Below are 22,583 nucleotides of genomic sequence, written 5' to 3'. Positions count from 1 at the left end.
CAAGTGTCCATTCTGATTCTGATTCTCTGCCTCTGTTTATATCAATGGGCACCAGTGAAAACAACTTGCTTCTGTCTTCTCTGTGCCCTCTCTCAGGTATTTATACATATTGAGGAGATTTCCCTGAAATTTCCTTTTTCCAGGCTTAGGAGTCCCAACACTCTTAGGCTTTCTTCATGGGACAAATACTCCAGTCCTACCATCATCTTCATGGCCCTTTGCTGAATGCTATCCACTCTCACTAGCAATGAACAACCTAGAACTGGATACAGCACCCCAGGTGAGGTGTTACCAGTGTTGAGGGGAAGGATCCCCTAGCAATACCTTGCCTAATGCAGCTCAGGAGACTATCCAGGAGACCATCTGTTGCCTTTGCAGCACGAGCAGTGAGTTGTTTGGCTCATGTTCAACATGGTAACCCACAGGACCCTCAGGTCCTTTACTGCCAAGATCATTTCCACTTGGTTTCCCCAAGTGTGCTTCTTGATGAACTTCATGAGGCTCCTCTCAGCCCATTTCTGCAGCCTGTTGAGCCCCCTTAGGAGGGCAAAATAAAAATCCTCTGGTTTATCCTGAAGGCCATCCCCATTTTGTATCATCAGCAAACTTGCCAAACACTGTCCCATCATTCAGATCATCAATGAAGCTACTAAACTGTAAAATCAGTATGTCCCCTGGGGGTCAGTTCACCTCAGTGTCTGCTCATCCAGCCTGTTCTTCACCAGCTTCTCTATATGGATTCTGTGGTAGATGGCATGGAAAGGCATCCTGAAGTCTGAGCAGACAATATCTACTGCTTTGCACTCATCCATAGGGGCAGTCATGTCACCATAGAAATGTGTCAGCTTGGTCAAGCCCGACTTACACTCAGTAAATCCATTCTGACTACTGTTCTATTTCTCATTGTGAGAAATCAGAATGTCATACATTCTCAGATAGAATCACAGAATGGTTTGGGTTGGGAGGGATATTAAAGATCATACAGTTCCAACCCACCCTTATCATAGGCACAGGCATCTTTCACTTTCAAGGTTGCTCATAGCCCTACCCAGTCTGGCCTTGAACACTGCCAGGGATAGATGGGGCATACAAAACTTCTCTAGGCAACTTGTGCCAGTGACTCATCACCATCTGAGTAAATAATTTTTTCTTAGTATCTAATCTAAACCTATTCTCTTTCAACTGCAAGTCAGAGCCATGCATTAAAATTCGTCAGTGACAGCATCCAAGACTTAGGCAATTGCAAAATCAAAGACAGTACAAGCACAAATGACAAGAAGTTCCCATCTCTTAAAAGGAGAATTTGACTTTGCTGACAAATATAAAAAAAGCAATGTTTGAATCTTGCTTGTAGGATTGACCTGAAGCATTAGCAAGCTGAAACAAGCTCTGTATCTTAGGGAATGACATGAAGGATAGCAGGAATGTGATAAGCCTGGGCAGAGTCTACGCATTTTAAGTAGAGACATACCCAGAATTGGTCTAGATGAAGGATGACAGTTCACCTCTCTGCTGGCAGACAAAGAATAATTCTTCTAATTTCTGAGTATATATAATATCTGCTGGAATTCCTTAAAAATTACAAAAGGATAAAAGTGTTTACCTGATACTTTAAAACATCCACGTTGTAATAGGATGCAGATGGATTCTGCTCTGATAATTTCTTGAGGTAGACAGTTATAGCTTGCATGTTCATCCAAAAGTCTTTAGTATTGGAGTCACTTTGTGACTGATCACTACAATGAAAGATTATTAATTAGGGGTGAAATATTACACCAGTCATTCAAGAATATCAGATATTTTAACCTTTGTTTTGCAAAATATGCTTTTTGAGTATAATTCACTTTGTCAGAAACACCTCTGCTAACATTTCAGTTATAAACTGTCATGTCAAACAGTGATTAAACTTAACTTTGTATGAATTATTCATTACATTAAGTATGAACTAACAAAATGAAATTAAATACAAAAGAATACATGCATATGATTTATTCTTTCAGTAATATAAAAAATACAGCATTCAAAAACATTTAGCTTAGTGTTCAAATAATTTCTCCAATAAATGAAATAAACTACTCAACTTAAATGGATTTCTGCTAAAAAAATTCCAGCTTTTCTATTTTTTTAAGAAACAATATCTCCAAGTGCAATTATGCTACTCAATCAGCAACCTTTTTTTTGTACAAATTCTTCTGAGCATGCTGCTACACATCTGAGAGATAGTTATGTAAAGAACTTGATCAGTGTAATGATTCGGCTTTAAAATATACTAGCAGATGGCAAATGAGAGTACATGAATCTCCTACTACTTGTTTTCCATTTAAGCTTACTATTTCATCATTTAGGTTTCCCATTATTACTACTGTGTAAAGAAATTATAAAATGTATATGAAAACACAGACACATTTACAAATTATTTTTTATGGCTCCTGTTATACTCGGCACAAGTTTTAAGTCCAGTAATCATTGAGATTTTTAATAGTGGCATTGGAGAGAACTAAGCTGAACAAGATTAATTCAGAAAATTATATTATATGTAATTCAATCAACCAGACTGCAAAGAATTCTGATACACAACATTGTTGTAGAATTGTTGTTACACAACAATTCTACAAATTATGTAGCTTACAATTATGTTAAAAAAATACAAAACCTGTATACAAGCTGTGTATTTGGAAGAATCTGTTCTAGTTTGCTTGTGTTTTTCACCCTGAAGCAGAGCACAGCAGGAGATGGGTTGCTGGTGAAGACTTTAATAATCCCACTTGGGAATGATATTGTCATATCACCAGTAATCTTCACGATGCATCTAGAAGAGAATAAAAAAATCAGCTTCATTGCAACTCATTAACTGCCTAATTCTAATACTAATTTTAAAGCAACCACTGTAATTTCAGAATCTTATTAACTGAATTTAAAACAGAAAATTAATCTCAAATGAGGGCAATGTGACTATGTACTGCCACTTTCAGCTTGGACCTAAGATGAAATATGAAATAAAAAAAATTAACTGCTTAAGCATACAGTAGTCTTGGATATTTTTCAAGCTTTGAAAACATGGCAACGGCTCTGCCTAGGCAAGGCCTAAGTCGCATAGCAATGGATTGAATGTCACAGGGAATGAAGTGCTTTCAGCTGCACAAAATTACATGTAACACCTACCTGACAATGATAAAAATCCTTGTCATTCTCAGTGCTGTCACTGAACACATTTGTATAAAGCAAAAAAACCCCTTTGAAAAAAACCCTTTGAATTCCCCTTCTAATGTATACTCATTGCTCTCCCCCAGTATGAAAAGTAGACCCATTGTCTTTTCTTATTGTAACTCAATACATTCAACACAATTCACTATTTAACTAACTTTGTGGGATCTGCTCCTTTAAAGTAGGCGTTAACAGATTCAGTAAGAGCTACTGCAACAGGCAAGGTGTCCTGGTTTCCAAGGCTGACGGGGCTGGGACCACGTGAAACACCTAGAATACATACAGTGTATAAATTTAATTTTCAAAAAGCTTAGTAGATTTCAGAATGGTTAACTGCATCTGTAATTTTCACAAGACTTTACACCAACATCACAGTCTCATCTTAGGTATTACTTTTAAAGTGTGTAGAAATACATAAACATAGTACAGCACCAAAATGCTGCTCAGCAGCATAGGAATATAGGTATGACTATTGGTATGACATTATGTAAACAGACACAAGGAAATATATGACATAGAGGAACACTGCATTAAAATGGCCACTGGCGGGGGGGGGGAAGTTAACAGACACAAAGCAAATTGACTAGAATGCTTTAAAAAAATCCCTACTGTATGCTTTTTTGTATGGAAAAATGCATGATAAAATGGTCACAGAAATACAAAGAACTCACTAAAAGTAAAAATGAACTTAAATGCAAATTCATCAATATTACCCCACATAAGTGAACTGTTTAACACTTCTTTTAACCTTTTCAGCCAACAAACACTGCAATTCCCAAGCAGAAATTGTTGGAGAAGTCTTCACTTGTTGCTCATGCCAACACAACACAATTCCAATATAGAGCTGTATCAACCAAGACCTCATGCTAAGGCTTTTTGAAATACGCATATACTCTTGATGAAACAGTTTGTCATGGGATTTCATTCTTCACAAATTTTCTACATGTGTATGGAATACAAAAGACAATACTAGAAGTTTCTTCTTTTTTATTTAGTGCAGCAGTGTAGTAGATAGCATCTTATGTTTTTTGTACCATGAAGAAATGGTCTGTATCACATAGTATTACCTATCACAAAGTCTTTAGCTTTTCATATGCAAATTGAAAAACTTCTGTTTCATACCACAAAGCAGAGACAAAATACTTCTGTATAATATTATTGCCAATAGCAAATTAAACCTGTTTACTCTAAGTGGCTGTCCTTTTTGAGCTCTTTCAGAAGTAAAAAGGAAGTTGGGACCTTGCTCTTCACAGAGCACCTAATATCTCATATTAGACCTTAAATTAAGAGATAAGTGAATGAAGTAGTGACAGAAAGATAGCAAAAGACAGGCTGGTCTAATTCTGCTACCTCATACCTCTCTCTTCATTACAATTTCTCACATAAGGTAGTAAAATGTTCAGAATACTTCTCAGTGCCATGAAAACATTTGTGCAACACTGAGGCCTCTAGATCCAAAAGATCTAGTCGAAAGTGTTGAAAACCAAAAATTCTTAAATCAACTAATTCTTATGATTCTGGCTAAAAACCATTGATTTATTATTTTTTTTTTCAGTATGAACAGTAGGTTGTTTTTCTTTTTTCTTTCAGACAATACTTGGATCATGATTCCAAAGTTTTTTCTCTCCCTGAAAACTACCAATAAAAGCTGTGATTCTCAATAGTCTCAGGAATTCAGAAATCATTATATCAAGAGGCAAATGTACAATAAAATAATAAGTTGTCAATTGAAATTCCATTTGCTGAAATACTGAACTCCAGAATTATTCTTCACTAAAACCAAAGTGTACGCTCAATGAATGTGTCACTACAGTTGCTGAGCTGTTTTAATGTCTTTTTCTGCCAATTTACTAAGGAACAACAAACAACTGTAGAGAAAACAGGATTACCTTGTATACAGGTGTATCAGTTATTTTAAAATATTTTACTTAATAGCCTTATTTAATTTTTAAAGCAATATTTAAAAAATTATGCAGAGTAATGCAAACATATTAATTATATTCCTATTGGTAAAAGACAAATACTGTTTGCTTGACTGAAAAGTGATATTTATTAGAAAAAATAATATGCTTTTAACTTCTTTTCAAGGAACATCAAAGCAAATACATATGTATATATATTTCTCAGAGACCTATTTGGGGAACTACAAATGAGATCACTTCTCTCTTCTTTGCTCTGCTCCTACTGTTCATCACTCTTTGAGTTAAGAATCTATGCATTCTCCTAGAAACCAATAAACTGAAAAATAAATAAACTATTATACATTCAACAAGACCCAGTACTGGGTCTTGCCCTTGTGTCACAACAACCCCAGGCAGTGCCACAGGCTGGGGCAGAGTGGCTGCAAAGCTGCCCACAGGAAAAGGCCCTGGGGGTGCTGGTGACAGCAGCTGAACATGAGCCAGCAGTGCCCAGGTGGGCAAGAAGGCCAATGGCATCCTGACCTGTACCAGCAATAGTGTGGCCAGCAGGACCGGGAAGGGATTGTTCCTCTGTACTCAACATTGGTGAGGTCACACCTTGAGTGCTGTGTCCAGTTTTGGGTCCCTCAATTCAAGGAAGACATTCTGGTGCTGGAGCACATCCAGAGAAGGGCAATAGAGCAAGAGAAGAGTCTGGAGAGTAAGTCATATGAGAAATAGCTGAAGGAGCTCAGGACATGTTGGCTGGAGAAAAGGAGTGATAAGGGGGGGCTTATCACTCTCCACAACTATCTGAAAGGAGTGTAGCAAGGTAGGGGAAAGTCTCTCCTCCCAGGCAATCAGCAATAGGAAAAGATGAAATGGCCTTAAGCTGTGCCAGTGGAGATCCAGCCTGGACAACAGCAAGAATTTATTCACTTAGCATGGGCTACCCAGGGAGATGGTGGAGTCACCATCCCTGGAGGTGTTCAAGAAATGACTGGAGTGCTTAGTGCTACTTTAGTTGACAAGGTGTGATTGTTCAATGGCTGGACTTGATGATCTTGGCAGTCTTTTCCCAACCTTCATGATTCTATCATTCTATCATATGAAAAAAACATAACTGCTTGTCCTGATGCTGAAATTCACAGTTTTGTTGCCTTGCTGCTGAGAGTACAATTCAATGCAGCAACATTCAGCTTCAGGGTTTTCTATACCTGCTGTGAAGTCTCAGACAGAAGGGAAGTGACAGAGATGCATGAAGGCATCCTAACTTCATCTCAGGCTGCAGCCCAGATCAAGGCTCCAGGTCTATCACCTTTGGCAGTGATGGCAAACCTGGCTTAAATGCCCTGTCAGCTGCCTCAGCCTGATCACCACTAGTAGACCCTGAGCTGTGCTGACACAAGAATAGTAACAGAACCATGCAAATGGTTGCAATGACACCTTCAAAGTGCAGACCAAAACTGCAGAACAAAAGACTGCATCATTGGTCATAAAAAGGACAGATGAATAAAGCTCATCAAGTGGGAACAAAAGAACACAGGAATAAAGACCCAGAAAGTTTTAATACTGGCTAAACACCTATCATGAAATAAATAAAATAAAATTTATTTTAAAAAGTACTATATTTATTATGTCTGTTTTCTAAGATCTGTATTATATGTAAATATAGAAACATTATTACCTACTTGTTAGGAGAATTAGGATTGCCAAAGTAAAAATATATTCACTTTACTTGAAATAAAGTAGTAATGCCAAACTGAAGAACCAAGGCCAAGTTTCAGCTTGTTTATTGAGCAGGGAAGTGGATAAGACAGAAGATAACATTATATAAAATGGTTACATCAAGTCTTGGTGATTTCAGCAACGTACAACTTGTTATGTACTTGAGATGTCAAGCAACTTGTATGTGCCAGATACCAGAAATATCTGGAGAAACTTGTTTCAAAAGAAATACAATTTTATTAGATGTAGTATATTAGGATGATTAATTAAGACATAAATGTGCTTTGAGTACAATACCTGGCAGTGTCTCACAAAGCTTTTCAATTGTAGAAAGATTTTGAATCAAAATATCATTGTCTATTACATTTAAATGAAACAAAACATTGCAAGAAAACAAAACATTTCAAGCAAAAATAGATGCTAAAATTAATATTAAAAATATTTTGCAAATTAAATTAAGGCAAAAGCATAAGAGAAGCACTCTATTATGCATGCCTTATAGTTCACTTGGAAGAAGATAATCAGAGTCAATTCTCCATTATTCAGAACAAATAGAGTAAGTGGAACACTAGATTGTGCAAAAGTCAAAAGAATACAGAATATATTGCAAACTATATCCTCATGCCCCAAAGTATTTCAGTTTTTTGTACTGCCTTTCCCATTTTCCCACGACTATTTAATTCATACAGTCAATGCAGATGGAACTGGCCTTTTTTATTTTTCCTAGGCCAGAATAATAACCACATAAAACCTTACTGTCAGCACACACCTCCTTACCTCTGCCTTACCTCATGATTACACTCTGCTACTGTTTCCAAAACCACACATACATATCTCCCCAGAGCAGGGGATATTGATGCTCTTGCCACCAAGAGTCTGGTTCCTCGACACCAGAGCTGAGACCAGAGAATGTGAGCCTGGATAGACTCTGGCAACCAAAATATTAGTTGTGTTTCTGTGATGCTTCTCAGTATTTGTGAAACTGGTGGACACTGAACTGTAAGAACTAAGGTTGGGCAGAACTCAGTAGCTTTGCTTCTGCACAGGGTGGAAACGACTCCACTGCAGAATGCTCACTAGGTGCTGTACAGATGCTCTTCAGAGCTGCTGGGCCTAATTGAAGAATCTTTGGCATCAATAACATTTGCAGATAACTGAATGATAACTTGACAGCTTGATTTAATTTGTGACTAAAGGTGTAATGTGTTCAGGAATGAAATTGTTCAATACTGCTAAATAAACAAGTTAAAAAGTCTTAAGCCCTGCCCTTCCCAAACTAACAAAAAACCCCAACTGAAAAAGCTCCAGTGTCTCTTTTTGATTTATGATAATCAAATATCAAAACTAAAGGGCCTTCCTTTAAAAACAAGATAAAATCTTCTGAAATTAGTGGCAATACATGAAGACTAATTTGCTTTTCATCTTAATCTTTCTTGTTTAAATGTTTGTTTTGCTTTTACTGCTTAACTTATATTATTAACTAACTTGAAGAAAAATAAGCATTAGAACATAAAAGAACCCAGTTCTGTGAACATTTGTACTCATTGAAATTTTTCAGTATCCCTAAGTATTTCTGCACCTATACAATAACATCTTCTGAACAAATATATGATAACACGTTGTACTTGATACCAAATAAGAATTCATGGAATGTTAATTGTGAATAATATTTCGCTAAAGAACATGCCATAACTGGATCTGTGGTCTAATCTAATTTAATCTCCTTTCCTGTGTCTCAGTGTCACTTAAAAGCAGACATTGCAAAGAATGCTTGAAGTACCTGGACTCGCATATGAAACAACTAACTCCAACAAATAGTTCTCACAACATGTGCAGCCTAGTGGCTGAGTTGTCCTATTTCTCCAGTAAGATAAAATGGTTAATTAAACTTACCAACTGTAGGTGTGTTTGCTGCACTGAGGGAGGCAGAAGAGGATATAGAAGAAATGCTCTCTGCACGTGCCAAAGGAGCTGCTGGAGGTGGACTTGAGTTAGAGGTCAGTGGAGGGCTGAATGGCCTAGGCTGAACAAAAAAGATCACAAGAATATAACACAAAGTGGTTTTAAAGAGATTTAAAAAATATTGTAAATAGAAAAGTTCTTATTTCATGCCCCAATCAATTTAATAATATTTCTCAACATGGTTTCTTTCATGTTTTATCTACCCTAGTTTTTAGTGTAAAACAGAGAACCTGCATTTTCCAATGGAGTAAATCCCATTATTTCATAGATTATAGATTTTTTTGACAGAGCAGTCAAGTCTATTATGTTTGATTATGCAACAGCCTGTCAATAATACTAATATAACACAGTATCAGAAACTAAGACTACAGACCTGTGTGTGTGGCAAACAGATTTAGAGAGCTAAAGCAGAGCTACTAATGAATTGGAAGTGAGAGCAGCAGAGGGCAACTAAAATAGCTGTGACTGGAGTACAGGAGCAAGAGATGAACAGGCTGTAGAACCAGGGTTTTTTCAGCCCAGAGAAGAGAAGCCTAAGAAGAGATTTATTAGCAGGCTCCTACTAGGTAAAAAAGGGCACACAAAGAAGTCAGAGTCAGGCTCTTCTAAGAGATGCCAGAGCTACAGCGAAGAAATGGCAGCCAGACTTTGGGAAAAAGTCCTTCTTGCAACCTTTTGGTAAAATCCTGAGACAGGCTGCCAGATTGGCAGATTGAAAAATCTCCCACTCTGGAAATTTTCAAAACTCAGCATGTTCCTGAGCAACCTGATACAGTTTTGAAGTCAGTCCTTTTTTGAGCAAGTTGGCCTAGAGAACTTGAAAGTCTCCTCCACTCTAAATTTCTAGATGGTTTTAGGAATACACTTTACTGTTAAGGTATTTAACTAGTGATCATGCTATCTGAAAGGTACTGAAGGTACTGAAACCCCTGAAGCATCATTTTGCAGGATAACTGTAGAATCCCAGAAGATAAGGGGCTAATGTGTATGTCTGAAACACTGATAGCTGCATGAGTGTGGAACCAGCTGAGGATTGTTTGTAATAACAGGCAAATGATACTGTTGTTAATGACCCAGGGCTGTTGATACTGATCAAGGACTGTTAGTAATAACCAAGGATTGTTGCTACTAATAGACAAGGCCTGCTGGTAATAACCACAGATCATTGTTAATAACCAAGGACTGTTGGAACTAACAGACGAGGTCTGCTGATAATAACCAAGGACTGTTGGTAATAACAAAGTGAAAAAGAACAAGATGTGTCCGGAGAAGGCGCTATGCAGTGGTTGGCAGCACTTTTCCATGACATCAAGGAGCTCAGGCTCCTGCAGATAAGCACAAGAACAGGTACAGCTCAAGTGCAGGAATGAGGCAGAGAAGTGAGCATAGACTGTAGGGGGGTAACAAGACCACAAAGGACCCCCAAAGCCCTCTGACTGAATTCCAGAAAGGTCTGAAAGAATGAACTGTGCATGATAACCAATTTGCATAGAAAACAAGAAACTTAACTCCAGGGTGGGGAAAACTGGTACTCCCAACAAGCCTATGTGATACATCCAGGACATTCCATCAGCTGAACTGACACTGGAACTGGTAATCTCTCTTTCTCTTGCTTTTTATTTCATATGTTCCTTTGTCTCTTCCTTTTTTATTCTACCTCTTTATCCGGAACCTATTGTCATATGCATATATAGTAGGTCAGGGACTAGCATACCAATTTCCATGTGAAGTGCATCATTTAATAATAAAGCTTTGTGAGTTTTGTGGACCCTCTGCATTTAGTCATTCCTTTCGACCATTAGCATTCGTGCATCTTGGGTGTTTCCTTCCCCATACGAGCAGGACGTCACAGTAACTTTTTTCCCCCATTCTATTGCACTTGTTGGCTTTGATAGAGACAATGAGAATTGTAAAAGGAGATAACATATAATGAAGACAACTGGCAACCTTCTGCTTGTATCCAGATAATGTAAATTTCAAAAGCAACAGTGTAAAATGAATGTAGCTTTGCTCAGGGTCATACTTTATAGCAGGACAGATAAATTCTTCTATTTAGTTATGATGACATGAAGAACAGATTGCTTGGGCTAAGAACAATTACTAAAATTCTGCATTGGAAAAAGAAAAGAATTTCAAAATACACTCTGTTCTGATCCTACAGAAAAGCAAAACAGTTTGAAAATATTCTGTCAGTTTTGTCAAAGCATAAAATAAGAATTTTGTTTGTACGAAGAATATGGTGAAAATATCTTGCTGCTTTGAATGACAATTATAGGATTTTACCACAGGAACATTTTTTCCAAAACAGGAAGTTAAATGAAACCTGCAGAATACTAATATTTACAGAGGAAATTAGGCATGGCCGAGTCTGATAGGCTGTTTGGTTATTTGCATTCTTTAGCACATTCCTTATCAGCAGGAGAACCTGCACGGCAGGTACATGCGGAGTGTGTGCAACTTTTCACTATCCTCATGGGCAGCAGCTGTGATCTACCACCCCCCTTCTCCACAGACCAGCACCAAGTGCAGGGAGAAGTCACAACAGGGCTACTTCTGTCAACATGCAACTGAAAAAAACCCCACTCATTTCCCAGAGCTTTGGTGATATCCCTAAATCAAGGGAGGTTTGTTAATAACTTCAATAGTATTTTGTCTTTCATTATCCAATTACCAATTTGCTCAACTAAAAACACTTAGCTGATGCAAAAATTATGGTTTGGACCTTTGTACTTGTGTTAATAATTATTTGTTGTAATGAGATAGTTATCATAAACTATTACCATGCCTATTTGGCAACGTTGAAAACATGCTTATGTGATTCCTTGAACATTTTCTAGAAAGTAACTTCACTGTGACAGAGTAAATGAATGGTTTATCTGAAATCAAGTCAAAATGGCAAATAAAAAAAAATCCATACGTACTATTTCATTAATCCCACTAAGTTTCCCAGTAGACAGCTTTGGTCTTGAAGCAGGCCTTGGAGGGGGTACAATGGTGCCCACAGAAAGAGGAGTGGTGGGCCTTGCTGAAAGAAAGCAAAGTTAAGAAAATATTAGAAAGATCACACTGAACATAAATAGTTATTTACTTGAGTAGAGTATCTAGAAGTGATGTTTCTACTAGAGGAGTTACCACAAATCTAAGTGCTTTTAAAATAGTGCCATGTGATACCCTGAAAAGTGCACCTAAAAACAGCATCATGGGCTTTCTCATTGCTCTCAAGTAATTTTATACCAACCACTCTTGGAAGTTTGTATGTGAAAATAATTGTTTTCGCAAGCGCAATTACTTAATCTTTGAGATTTCATTGCTGTCTGACATCCCACAAAAATACATTCCCACTTCTAGAAAAGCAACACTGCATAGTTAAGAAAAAGCAATGCCTTTAAATGAATAATTTGAATTTTCTTCTATTTCAAGCTTAATATTTACTTCACTGTCCCAACCGGTATTAACAAGCAGTTTAGTACATTCTAAGTAAGAAGATGAGTTAATTTTAACATCAGTTGAGCAATAGTAACAAAAAGAAAAAATGAATCCAAAGCTTGCTTTTTGGAGTCAGTTATTAGCAAAGAGTAGTACAGAATGCATGCTTGGCATACCCTTATTTGTATGAGCACAAGAAGACACTAAACTATAGTCCAGTAGTGCTGAAGATGATGCAGAAGATATTTCAGCAGCAGTGCCAGTTTCTTCAATGAATAATTGTTCATGGCATAGAGAGTTATTGAAAAGGTCACTTTGTTCCTCAGAAGCACAGCTGTTGGAAGAATTCCCAAGCAAAGCAGAAGAGGCAAGGCAGGCATTTTCAATTTTAAAATGTAATCTTTGGGGTTCCTTCTTGTCTGTGCTTGTGTGTCTAATTGTAAGAAGTTCATCAGCAAAGGAAATCCACTGAATCTGAGACCGTGAAAAACAGGATAAAATACTGGTACTCCCTGATGGCGCTGCTGTAACACCAGATTTGCACAAAGTGCTAATGGTAAAGCCTGGTGAGGATGGGCTTATAGACTCAGAATCTGTCTGGTGTCCAAGCAAAGACTGAGATATTCTACACCCAGACAAATCAGAGGTAGATGATGAGGAGCTCCTATTGTGCTCTGTTAGGGTAGCTGAAGGAAAAGGGAAGAATTGAAACTAGGACCAACAATGAAAAGATAAAATTTTCAATATTCAAGAAAGTATTCAATATTCACTGCATAAGGACTACTAGCCAGCATGAAAAATAACTGTTCTACTAAAGTAATGCCCCCAACTCACAAATAGAAGAAAGAAAAAGCCAGTCACATATCATATGTACTTCATTCATACTGCCAACCATGCCCCTTTCCATTTTTTAGTACATTAAAAAATATTATTGTTTATCTCTCCACTTAAGGCTCTATTTCTCACAACTTTCCCTATTCCTTTGATTTCCTACCTGTTATGATTTAATTTTTTCTCATTTTTTTCTCATCTTTGTCCTTTCTTTCTTGCATTTTTGGTTCCTCTCCACAGCTTTCTGCTTTTAATTTGCATCAAAGTTATACAGTCAAACCTATCACGTTCCTTCCAAAGACTTTGATCCTCTTAGTTCTAATATTTGTAATAGGAAGGTCCAACAGATCTGGCTTTCAGGTGAATGAATGAAGACAATGGAGCCACAAGATTCAGTCTGATAGTTATTCTGTCTGCATCAATCTGTATCTAGTAAGTAACAATATGGATGAGGCATCATCCACCTCAGTTTTTTTTTTTCCTTTCTCATCCTATAACCTTCTGACTGCTGAAAAAAGGAGTTTTCCACAAGTGTTCCCTGCACTTGCTATTGTCTGTTGCTCTAGATGACAACAGAAGCAGAAAATGCAAGGTTAGTCCATTCTCAACATCTTGCAGATTGGCAGAGCTAGGAGCAAAAGCAGTGACAACCAAAATCAAAAAAAGAAACACATTTAAAATTTCAGATCAAAAGTATAGTTGTTCTCTCTACAGTGGTCCTTTTGTCGTAAACAAATACATTCTCGAAGTCCACCCAAACGTTAAGAATTTGAACAGAGCTTTCCCTTTCAGGCAGATATTTTAACTATCGTTCAAAGGCTTTAAAATGCTACTATAAATCCTATTTAAAAACAGTGTGGAGATGTTAAGAACTATTTAAAAAATATATATGGATGAAAATAAGGAAGAAAACTAATAGAAGCATTTTTAAAATATCAAGAGCTAGCTAAAAAATGTCTGTTGTATTTGTTCAAGATAACAAAGTTAGCTTAAACTTCTAATAAAATGGGATTATTCATGGATGACCAAAAATTACTTCTGTTCTGCATAAACCACTCTTTGCTCAAATACCAAGGTAGTTTAAGTGTTCAATGATTAACATGGTTATAAAACAATAGATAAACAAATGTTTAAACCATAAGGGACATTAGTTGTGTTGTATTCCACACAACTAATGTATGTAATTTAAGTTTTGGATTGAGATTTTCAAAAACTTTAAGCACCAGCTTACTACTAAACTTCAAGCTGAAGATAAAATATTGATTTCGAGCAAAATACAATCTGATAAGTATTTTTTAAAAACTTTTAAAACTTACTTGCAAGTTAGCAAGCATTAGAACTCAGTTTAAACAACATGACCTACATTGATCCAGTTTTTTTTTACCCCAAATGTATTAGAAATTTGTTAATACTTTGGAACACTTAGTTTCTATTTAATTTTACAGATTATTTCAAAAATGTAAATATCTTAGTTAACTTCTTGAACAACAGTCCTTGAAAGAATTATTTAATGGATAAGTTTGCCAAGGTGCAGATGTATCTAAACTTGATTTATGCCCACAAAACCTTCTATTGCCCCAGTTTCAATAAACTGCAGGGCTCTGTGTATAAGCCTCATGGGTATGACTAGGGTAGATGACTTCCTGTAAGATACAGCTACAGAGGATGTTATGGATCTCTGTCATTACTCATCAGACAGAGACTACTTTCACCACAGTTCTGCTGCCAGGAGGAACTGTATGAAGACTTCCTAACCTGCTTTCACTACTCATCCAGGCCCATCAATAAACACCTGAATACAGCTACAACCACCAGCAACAAGTTCAATATCCTCTGCCTTTCTCTGCAGACTCTAACACAAGACCAAAGCTATCAAAACAGAATACTTTAAGAAAGCACCATTTTTTTTCAGAATATTCCAGTAATATATATATATATCTAGAATTTATTACTAAATGTATTACCACACACGTGGTGGATTCACTTGCCAATACTACTAACTGATTATGTAAGTCGGGATGAGAGAATTATAATGAATTCTGTAAGCCAGATTTATTAAAATTGTAACCTTTAAGGAATACGAATTTGTAGTGAAAGACTAAGTTCTTAAAATCTGAAGTGTTACAAAGCAATGTTGATTGTTGCTAAAAGAACATTACTTAAGCCAAGAAATAACACCAGTTTTTCAGCATTCTCCTATTGATACATGTATTCTTCCTTATTGTTCTTCAATCTGCATGATCATGCACAGAAGAAAACTACTAGAAAGCCATAATGAACTAAGAAGTGAGAACTATTTTCGGAATACAAGTACTTAGTTAAAAAAAATTCAGTGAACACACTTCCTTTCTCAGGTGTGTGGGAGGAGGAAAGTGTCTGCATTAAGAGAAAATTAAGATGTTGGAATAAAGATACACAGTAGGTAGACTGAAAAGAAGTATGGAACTATTTTTTTGCAAAGACCAGGTTTCAGGAAAGCCTGCCAGTGTCCCACTAATATCTTGCAACCCAAAATTCCCAAGCAACATGTGCTTTCTCCCTCTACCTCCCATATGCCACACACCATAATTTTTCTTGCAATATCCCTGCTTTCAGAATCTCATCTTAATTCATGTCTCAGTCCTGTCATTTTTATCCATCTCTACTTGGCTTATGCCTTCACATCTCTTAACAGAATCTCCTACAGGAAACAAGTTCTTCACAGCAAAGCTCTGCAATGCCTTTGTACTACATAGCCCAGTTGACTTTCCTGGAAAGAAGAAATCATCCCTATTCATTGTGCAAGCTCAGCTTGTCTCACACTTGCTGCAACAACCTCCATTTAATCTCCCAGCCTTACCAGATAAAAAAAAATGGATTACATTCTAGATGGAGAACAATTATTCAGTAAGTATGAGAAGGCAATAAAAAAGGAAGGAGCAAAACAGAATTTCCCTAAAGTGTCTAGGACTCCCTTCTTGCTCTCTAGCTTGAAAGTCTTATATGCTGCCTTTTCAGTCATTAATACTAAGACAGTATATTGCTTTATAAAATTCTACAGTTTATGCATCAAAGCACGTCCCCTTGCAATAACTGAAAAAACAACACCAGAACATCTAGAAATATGGCGAACACCATCTCTACCATCAAATATTTTACCTGAGGAAGATGAGGATGCCAAAGAAGCTGAAGAGGAAGATTCAAGAGAAGTGCTGAAGAGTGGATCCCATGCCAGGAAGTCACTGTTCCCCTTTCTATATTAAGAGTTAAAATTGGAATAGAAATGAAAGATTTATGCATTCATAAAAATCAAGAACTTCAGTAGTAGTTTGATGATATAATAATTATAATAATCACAAAACAGTTTGACTTCAAAGGAACATTTAAAAATTCTGTTCCAACCATGCTGACATCCACTAGACCAGGTTGTTGAAAATCCCTTCTGGACTGCCCTTGAACATTTCCAGAGACAGGGCACCCAGAACTTCTTTGGGCAACCTGTTTCCACATCTCACCAGACCTCACAGTAAAGAATTTCCTCCACATGTTTAATCTAAAACTACTCTCAGTTTAAAGCCACTCCTCCTAGTCCTGTCACTACATAACTCTTGTAAAAAGTCAATAATATGATAAAAACTTTTGACAAATTAGAATATATTAGTCTTTGCATCTAAAAAGAAAAGAATTATTCAAAAGTTGCAGGTCAAATAACTGATCTACATAAGGAGACTGTCTTAGCCAACACTTTGGTGAAAATTTGTGTGCGGACATACTCCATAATGTCAGTTAAACAGCTGTAATTCTGAGACCTACATCTTCAAATTAATTTATTTCAGCATATATACACATAAGCAATGTACGCAGATCAGCATAAATTTGGGGTTTGCAATCTTAAACACTTTACCACGGAACACCCTTGGATGGAAACTAAGTCTGTCTTATGTAAAAACATTGTGTAGCCATGTAATTATAATTACCAACTGAGATTGATCACAATAAATCACATATATTAGAAGGGGTAAACAAATGAATGGAAATATCCATTGATACACTTAGGCTTATAATGCAATAGATGTACAACTTCAGATAGGACTCAGCTGTTATTTCCAATGAGTTTCCGAGGTTAGAAAAATAAGAACAAATTCCTGCAAAACAGCATTTGATAGAATTTTAAATTTGAACTTACTCAGTAATTGGAGCAGAAAGTTTTGATTTTGTTAACTCTTCACCTAAGAAAAAGATACTGTATTATCACTATAAGTGTGAAATATAAAATAAAAATTTCATTTTCATTATAAAATGATAGTTAATATTAATGTTGGCAGTTTAAAACAAATTACTATTAAAATGGAAAAAAGAAAATGTATAATTTCTGATAACTTTAGATATTCCTGAACTATGAGAAGACTACACAGACCAATGTGCTTCAAAAGGAAGTGTTGTTTGGTTGAAACTTCCTCCTTGAATTACAGAGTTTACATCAACACTGTTCTTCAGCAAATCTGGCCTGGTTTTCCATTGGCCAAAAAGAAACCAACCCAACCTTGAATAATAGAAGCTAATGCTCTATCCTCTACATCAGTATTTTACATCACACACATGGTGTGCTTAGCTGGTTTGTGGATCATTCTAAACTTGAGCAGGTGGAAGGGTTTCAGGAACTTGCACAGGAGTTTTTCCCATGGGGCAACCTCTTTGGCATCTGGATGTGTTCCTCATTACTGTCAGATACAGGTTAGTCTGGTCCCCACAACAGAAAACAGCCAAGTACATAGATAAGGAATAGTTATATAAAATTAAGAAGAGAAAGTTTTTGTTCAGTATAAAGTACATATATTTAAGAAGTTTATGTCTCCAACAATTAAAAAAATTGTTTTCATTCTATGTTAAAAACTAACAGACTAAAAGATTCACACTTACTGGATGAATTTTGATTCATTTGTGCCTGAAACAGGAAAAAAAAATAGGAATAAATTCTTCTACTGTGAAATAAACCACTTAATAGTCCCAGAGTTCTTATTTCCTCTCAACTTCCTATGAGATATTTTGTTTTCAGTACCAGGCAAAAACATCATGAGCTTGCAGAAGACTACGGAACATGAGCCTGGACAGAACAACCAGTGCACATCTGCCGTATCAGTTTGAAAATGCAGGAATAAATACTGTAGAGCGGACAAAGGGAGCAGCATTTTAAAATTTCTTTACTGTCTGAGACAGAAAATTAAACAGCCTATGTATCTATCACATGGTATAGATGAAACAAAACATTCCTCATGTTTTCCCAGTAAGTCCCCTCACATACTACACTTACTTAGTTTTAAGTACAAATGCAAATAAAAAGCCATTCTCTACTTACAGGACTGTGCCTCTGCTTTCAAAATGTGGTGAGGGAAAAAAGAGAAAAAATATTATTTTAATATGTTTTGCACACTATTTTCCTTAAAATCAGAACCAGTCTTGCTCTGATCTGAATACTGTACTAGCATACCCTAATATTATTTATCATCTAGTGATATAAAGGATTATTCCATGAACTGGCAGGATACATCAATAAAGCTGCACCACAAATGTTACGTGTATCCTCATTATACAATCTGTTTTAAAAGACTTGTATGTTATTGAAAAATAATACACAAATTATGTTAAAAGCCATGCTCAGCTAAATCTAAAATGTAACTGAATGTCTTATGGGGGCAAGAGCACAAACACAAGAACTGAGCACTCAAAAGTCTCAAAGGAAAGTTTAAATATGAGAAAAGTACTTAATGTTGTATTGCAATATAAAAGTGCAATCTATATGTATTAGAATATGAAGTGTACCAAAAATGACCTAGTGCACAAGAAAAAAGAGTTACTGAACCTAGAATAAATTCTGAACATTATAACATATGTTTACACTACAGTTTCTTTACCACTTTTCTACACATCAAAAAGACAGGGAACAAAAGACTTACAGATATTGCTGGAGAAAGAGTGATGTTCCCTATGGATACTTTTAATTCATCCAAAGAAGGCATAGTGTATTGAGAACTGTTATTTGGCTGGACAGGTTTTATTTCCACATGGAACCTCCTGGGTTCATCATCTTCAGAGTCAGACTCACTGGATGAATAGAAATGGTTCTCTTTGGTATGTTTGTCTCAGTTAAGGTGGAAATACCTCAAAGTCATCTGCTTAATCTACTTTATAATTTTGATCCACAAAATGCTCATATTAAGTGACCTCTCTGTGCACTTACATACATCCACTGTTCAAAATGCACAATTCAGAGTTAAAATTTAGGGGTTTATTCCATTTATCTTCAGAATGATGATTCTGTTCAGAAAAACATGATGTCATATAACTGAAGAGTAGCAGTATCTGTTATGTATCTGAAAAACTGCATATTTGAAGGCATGAGGTTAAATTTAAGATTCAAAAGCAGCAACACTTCTGCATGGAAAATTATAATTTGCAAGTCTCCAACAGGGATTCTAACAGATGTATGAAAAATGTATAAGTCTTTTAAATCAAATGAAGAAAAGCCTAGGTTTTTTGATGAGCAGTGAAATGTACCTGTACCTGATGTACAGGTGCATGAGCCCATGGTACCTGTACTTAACATAAACAGTGAAGGAAAGAGTAGGAGCCACCATTACTTGCTCCTTCTACAGTGTGGCACTGAAAATTTTTTAAGAAAGGATGCCAGTTAAACAGAAGCCTGTGCAGTTAACTGAACAATGTCAGCTGCTTAAAGTACTGTCATCTTTGGATAGAAAGGAATCACAATGACATCTCAGACCTCAAAATAAGGAAATAACCAGTGCTTTATATGCACAAGAGCCACTCTGAAGAAAAGCTCTGAAAGGCCCAAGCTAAGTCTTACAAACTGCATTTGTTTTGACAAGAAAAATTTGAAAATTTCCCTCTACAGAAACACAAAACTTTTGTACCATCTGGAAGAAGTGTACATATCCTCTACGTCATTTCTGTTATTTTCACCTGAAAATATAACAGACATTTGCATTAAATTCCTTCAAACTATTCCCTAACAAAGTTTTAAACCTGACATTCAAAATCCCTTTTAGCTGAAAGGATCTGAAAGTTGTCATGAGGAAAAAGCCAAGTATCGTTATCTTACACCTATCTCTTACTTCAAAATAAAGCATTTATGGAAAAGGTCTCAAAGAAAAGCAATTCTAATTTCATCAAAAGGCTTCTTGTCTTGAAAGTTACCAATGACCTTCAAAATTAATTTCCTACAAATAAGACAGTTCTTGTAAAGTGTTTGGCCAATACAGATTTAAGTCAGACGTATTGAGATTGACTGTCATTATAATAAAACAATGTCCTCCAACAAATTATCTCATGAGTTCCCATTGACAGAATAAATTTCTAGAGGGTAAGGGAGGAAAAGAGAAACGGAGATGACAAGTTCCTGAAGTTGGTCAAGATTTTCAGCAGCTGAAGTACTATCTCATGACAGATTGCAAATCATGGATATTTTTCACTGAATGTATGCCTTCTTGTTTCACAACAAACAAGAGATTACAAAAAATAAGATGTCTAAATGAATCATTCATCCTAAGCAAGAATGTTGTTCACTTTTCTCTCACTTCAGAAATGCATGCAGAGCATGAAACTTTATATATTCTCCTTCTTTATATATTCTTTATATAATACTCCTCTTAGAACTGTCTGTCACTTTTATATCTATTTTGTAAATAGGAGATTACACCAACTGCTTTTGTTGTTACAGGACTCTTCCATGTGGGCATTAGAGGAATATTCTGCAAAGCTGATGAAAACAAAGAAGTTATGATAATGACCTGGCCACTGTAATGAGCCATTAACTGTTTAAAAGTTTTTGCAATTTAAGGTAATGGTACAGCCTAAATTCACCTTTTATATGAAGTACCCAGAAAATTCAGTGAATACATTTCCAAAAATTAGCTATCTTGCCAACATACTAGGCTTGCTTAGATCTATGGTAACTATTCCCAGCTCTTAAGTAGAACTTTCCTCTGCAATTGTAGGAAAGTAGACAAGAATTTTCCTCCAAAGCAACAGGAGAATGGCAGAGAAAAATCTTGAGCCTCAATAAAGGCAACTCAGAACAAAATCTATTCTGTATATGAAAGCTACTAAAGCTTTCCATTTGAAGGAATTAAAAAGACAGTAAAACCTAAAAACACCAGTTGGAAACAGCATGTAGTGTAATGACTTCATTAAGTAACAGAAAATCTATTTCTACTCTGCTCTAGCGCTACAAAAAAAAAGTGAGGGCGCAGGTATAGAACAGATAACCGTTCAATATGCTTTAAAAAGTTTGCAAACTTTATAAACTCTCTGAGAGCTTTTCATGGAGAGAGATCTGCATGGAATTTTGGATCTGCATTGGATCTGGCTATTTTTTTGCTTTTTATTTTTACTGTACTTTTAAAGTTCCCAAGACAGCTGATCTAATCTAATCTAATCTAATCTAATCTAATCTAATCTAATCTAATCTAATCTAATCTAATCTTTAACATTTGCACACACATATCCAAGAAAAAATTTGTTTCATTTTACAAAAGCTATGAATATAAGAATACAAGGTTGCAACATAGGCATAGATGTCATTCATCTTCCTTAACTCTTTAGTCAGTACCTCTTCTCTCCAAAGAATTGCAGTAATATCAAATAACTTGGCGCAATAATAGTAAAAAGGATATCCTGTGTTGCTTCTGGTTTAATGCTGTATCCTTCATCATCTACATCAGGAAAGTTCTAAAAACAACAACAAAAATTATGCTATTGATAAATAACTAAAAAAACCATGTCATCCTTACATCAGACTGAATTTTAAATCATTGCCAAATTAAAATTGCAACAACTCATGAAAGTGATTTTTATTCAACATTACTACAGTTATATGAATTTATGATCTGTCATTCCGAAGTTGTGTGACAAGATATCTCAGCACAGAATGTAACAAAACAAGCTCTAAATTTCCTTTGAAAACTGGCAAGTTTGAAATGCATCTGCTTTTACTAATCAATCACTACTTAATTACTAATTGATTAATTATTAAGCAAAAAGACAGAAATCAACATTATTTTAGCTTTAGTATTGAGTTAAATTAGGCTACAATTGTCTTGGCCCAGACAAATTTCCCGATTTTTACTGCTTTCAGCTAAGACACAAGATGTTCTGATGGTACAGAGGCAAAACCTTTCCTAAGTACTAGTCAATATTTAAGTATGCTAGCCAAAGCACTGCTTGCTAATTCCACTCCCTGGAGCAAAGGCAGCATGCCTGCACAATTACTTCAGAAAAGAATATCCACATCACAGGTACTCAAAATTTTATTCCCAAGTTCCCCTTTACACGTCTCCAACATTATCCTGAATCTTCAAAGCCAATAAGCATCTAGGAACTTAAGTTCTGTTTGAACAGAAATTGAAAAGAATTACGTTAAAATAACTTAGAATGTTCAGCTAAGCATATACTTTCATTAAAATAACTTTGGGGCAGAGAGAAATAAGTCTCCGAGATAATCTAAATTTTAAAAATGCACAAAACCTCCAAATC

At 36.0% G+C, this 22,583-nt stretch overlaps 1 protein-coding gene across 4 annotated transcripts in view; it reads right to left on the bottom strand.

The window, feature by feature from the left end:
• FCHO2 (FCH and mu domain containing endocytic adaptor 2) overlaps positions 1-22,583 on the bottom strand; it is an 83,988-nt gene that overhangs the window by 9,041 nt on the left and 52,364 nt on the right. For 2 of the 4 annotated variants that reach the window (XM_054004425.1, XM_054004429.1), the window contains exons 12-22: positions 21,725-21,779; positions 18,986-19,164; positions 18,388-18,402; positions 17,952-17,976; positions 17,218-17,260; positions 16,191-16,285; positions 11,717-11,820; positions 8,727-8,856; positions 3,363-3,474; positions 2,654-2,809; positions 1,604-1,736 (exon numbers count right to left, since the gene is read on the bottom strand). In XM_054004425.1, the coding sequence (XP_053860400.1) occupies positions 1,604-1,736; positions 2,654-2,809; positions 3,363-3,474; positions 8,727-8,856; positions 11,717-11,820; positions 16,191-16,285; positions 17,218-17,260; positions 17,952-17,976; positions 18,388-18,402; positions 18,986-19,164; positions 21,725-21,779 (1,047 nt within the window). The remainder of the gene's footprint in view (positions 1-1,603; positions 1,737-2,653; positions 2,810-3,362; positions 3,475-8,726; positions 8,857-11,716; positions 11,821-16,190; positions 16,286-17,217; positions 17,261-17,951; positions 17,977-18,387; positions 18,403-18,985; positions 19,165-21,724; positions 21,780-22,583) is intronic. The other 2 variants (XM_054004427.1, XM_054004428.1) reach the window with 2 other exon arrangements.

This window comes from Vidua macroura, chromosome Z (assembly GCF_024509145.1).
Source record: "Vidua macroura isolate BioBank_ID:100142 chromosome Z, ASM2450914v1, whole genome shotgun sequence".
Lineage (NCBI taxonomy): Eukaryota > Metazoa > Chordata > Aves > Passeriformes > Viduidae > Vidua > Vidua macroura.
This window is presented reverse-complemented; position numbering and strand designations above follow the sequence as displayed.